This window comes from Camelina sativa, chromosome 19 (genome assembly GCF_000633955.1).
Source record: "Camelina sativa cultivar DH55 chromosome 19, Cs, whole genome shotgun sequence".
NCBI classification, from domain to species: domain Eukaryota; kingdom Viridiplantae; phylum Streptophyta; class Magnoliopsida; order Brassicales; family Brassicaceae; genus Camelina; species Camelina sativa.
Genome location: NC_025703.1, coordinates 3,099,469 through 3,100,563, shown reverse-complemented (window position 1 = coordinate 3,100,563; position 1,095 = coordinate 3,099,469). Strand labels below are relative to the sequence as shown.

Below are 1,095 nucleotides of genomic sequence, written 5' to 3'. Positions count from 1 at the left end.
TATAGAGACAATGGGAGTGATATTTGACTCATGGTGCTTTTGCAAAGGAGTTGGCAAAAGTGAGAAGATGAAAGCTTCCATTTTTTCCGGCAAAGCTCCGGCTATGGCTCGTATCTCTGTCTCCGGACCAAATGGGGTTACTTCTGGAACTGGATTCCTCATTCACCGGAATCTTCTTCTCACCACTCACCTCAATCTCCCTTCCATCTCCGCCACTGAAACCGCCGAGGTCCGCCTTCAGAACGGTGTCGCCGCTGCTCTCTTCCCTCACAGGTCCTGGTCCTACCTCTCTCTCTTGAGTCTGGTTGTTATTGTGATTTTCCTATATTGTCGGTTGCACGATCCGTGTCAATTTTGATTCAATGCCATATAAAAGATTGGCTCTCCTTCAAATTTATTTTAAAAATTAAATTCATAGCTTTTTTCGTCAGACCAAAAGAACATAAAGGAAAGAGCTTTATACTGTACTTAGTGTTATATGGTAATGATTCTGGATCTGTAGCTGAATTTGGTAAGTTTTAATTTAATAAACTTTAAACCACAAAATTGATATTTCACCTTGTAATTATTTGAATCCCCCCTACGCCAATCTGTTGGTCAATGAGAGATGTTCTCTGTTCTTGAGCTATGAGAAAATGAATGTCATCTTTGTTTGGTGTACCATATTTGTAGGTTTTTCATTACAAGTTCGGTTATTGATCTCACCATTGTTGGTTTAGACCTTGTTGATGGAGATTCAAATTCCCAGAGCCAAACCGCACAGCCACATTACCTGAAGACATGTTCCAAACCAAACCTGGATCTAGGAAGTGTGGTGTACCTCTTAGGCTATGCTACTCAGAATGAACTAAAGATCGGCGAGGGGAAGTTAGTGGTAGCTACTGACAATCTCATCAAACTCTCAACTGATGAAATGATATGGAGTCCTGGATCTGCTGGGTTTGATGTTCACGGTAATCTCGCATTCATGATCTGTGATCCGAGGAAACTTTCGACATCACCAGCCTCAAACTCGTCATCTTCTTCTTCGTCATTGAGAAAAGATAACAACAAGACACTGATGATGCAGTTTGGTATACCCATACCAGTTATCTG

General features: G+C 41.4%; 1 protein-coding gene across 1 annotated transcript in view; it reads left to right on the top strand.

Moving 5' to 3' along the window:
- Positions 7-1,095, top strand: part of LOC104767365 — a 1,687-nt gene continuing 598 nt past the window's right edge. Inside the window, exons 1-2 of the mRNA XM_010491401.2 lie at positions 7-273; positions 673-1,087. Of these exons, the coding sequence (XP_010489703.1) occupies positions 11-273; positions 673-1,087 (678 nt within the window). The 5' untranslated portion in view covers positions 7-10. The remainder of the gene's footprint in view (positions 274-672; positions 1,088-1,095) is intronic.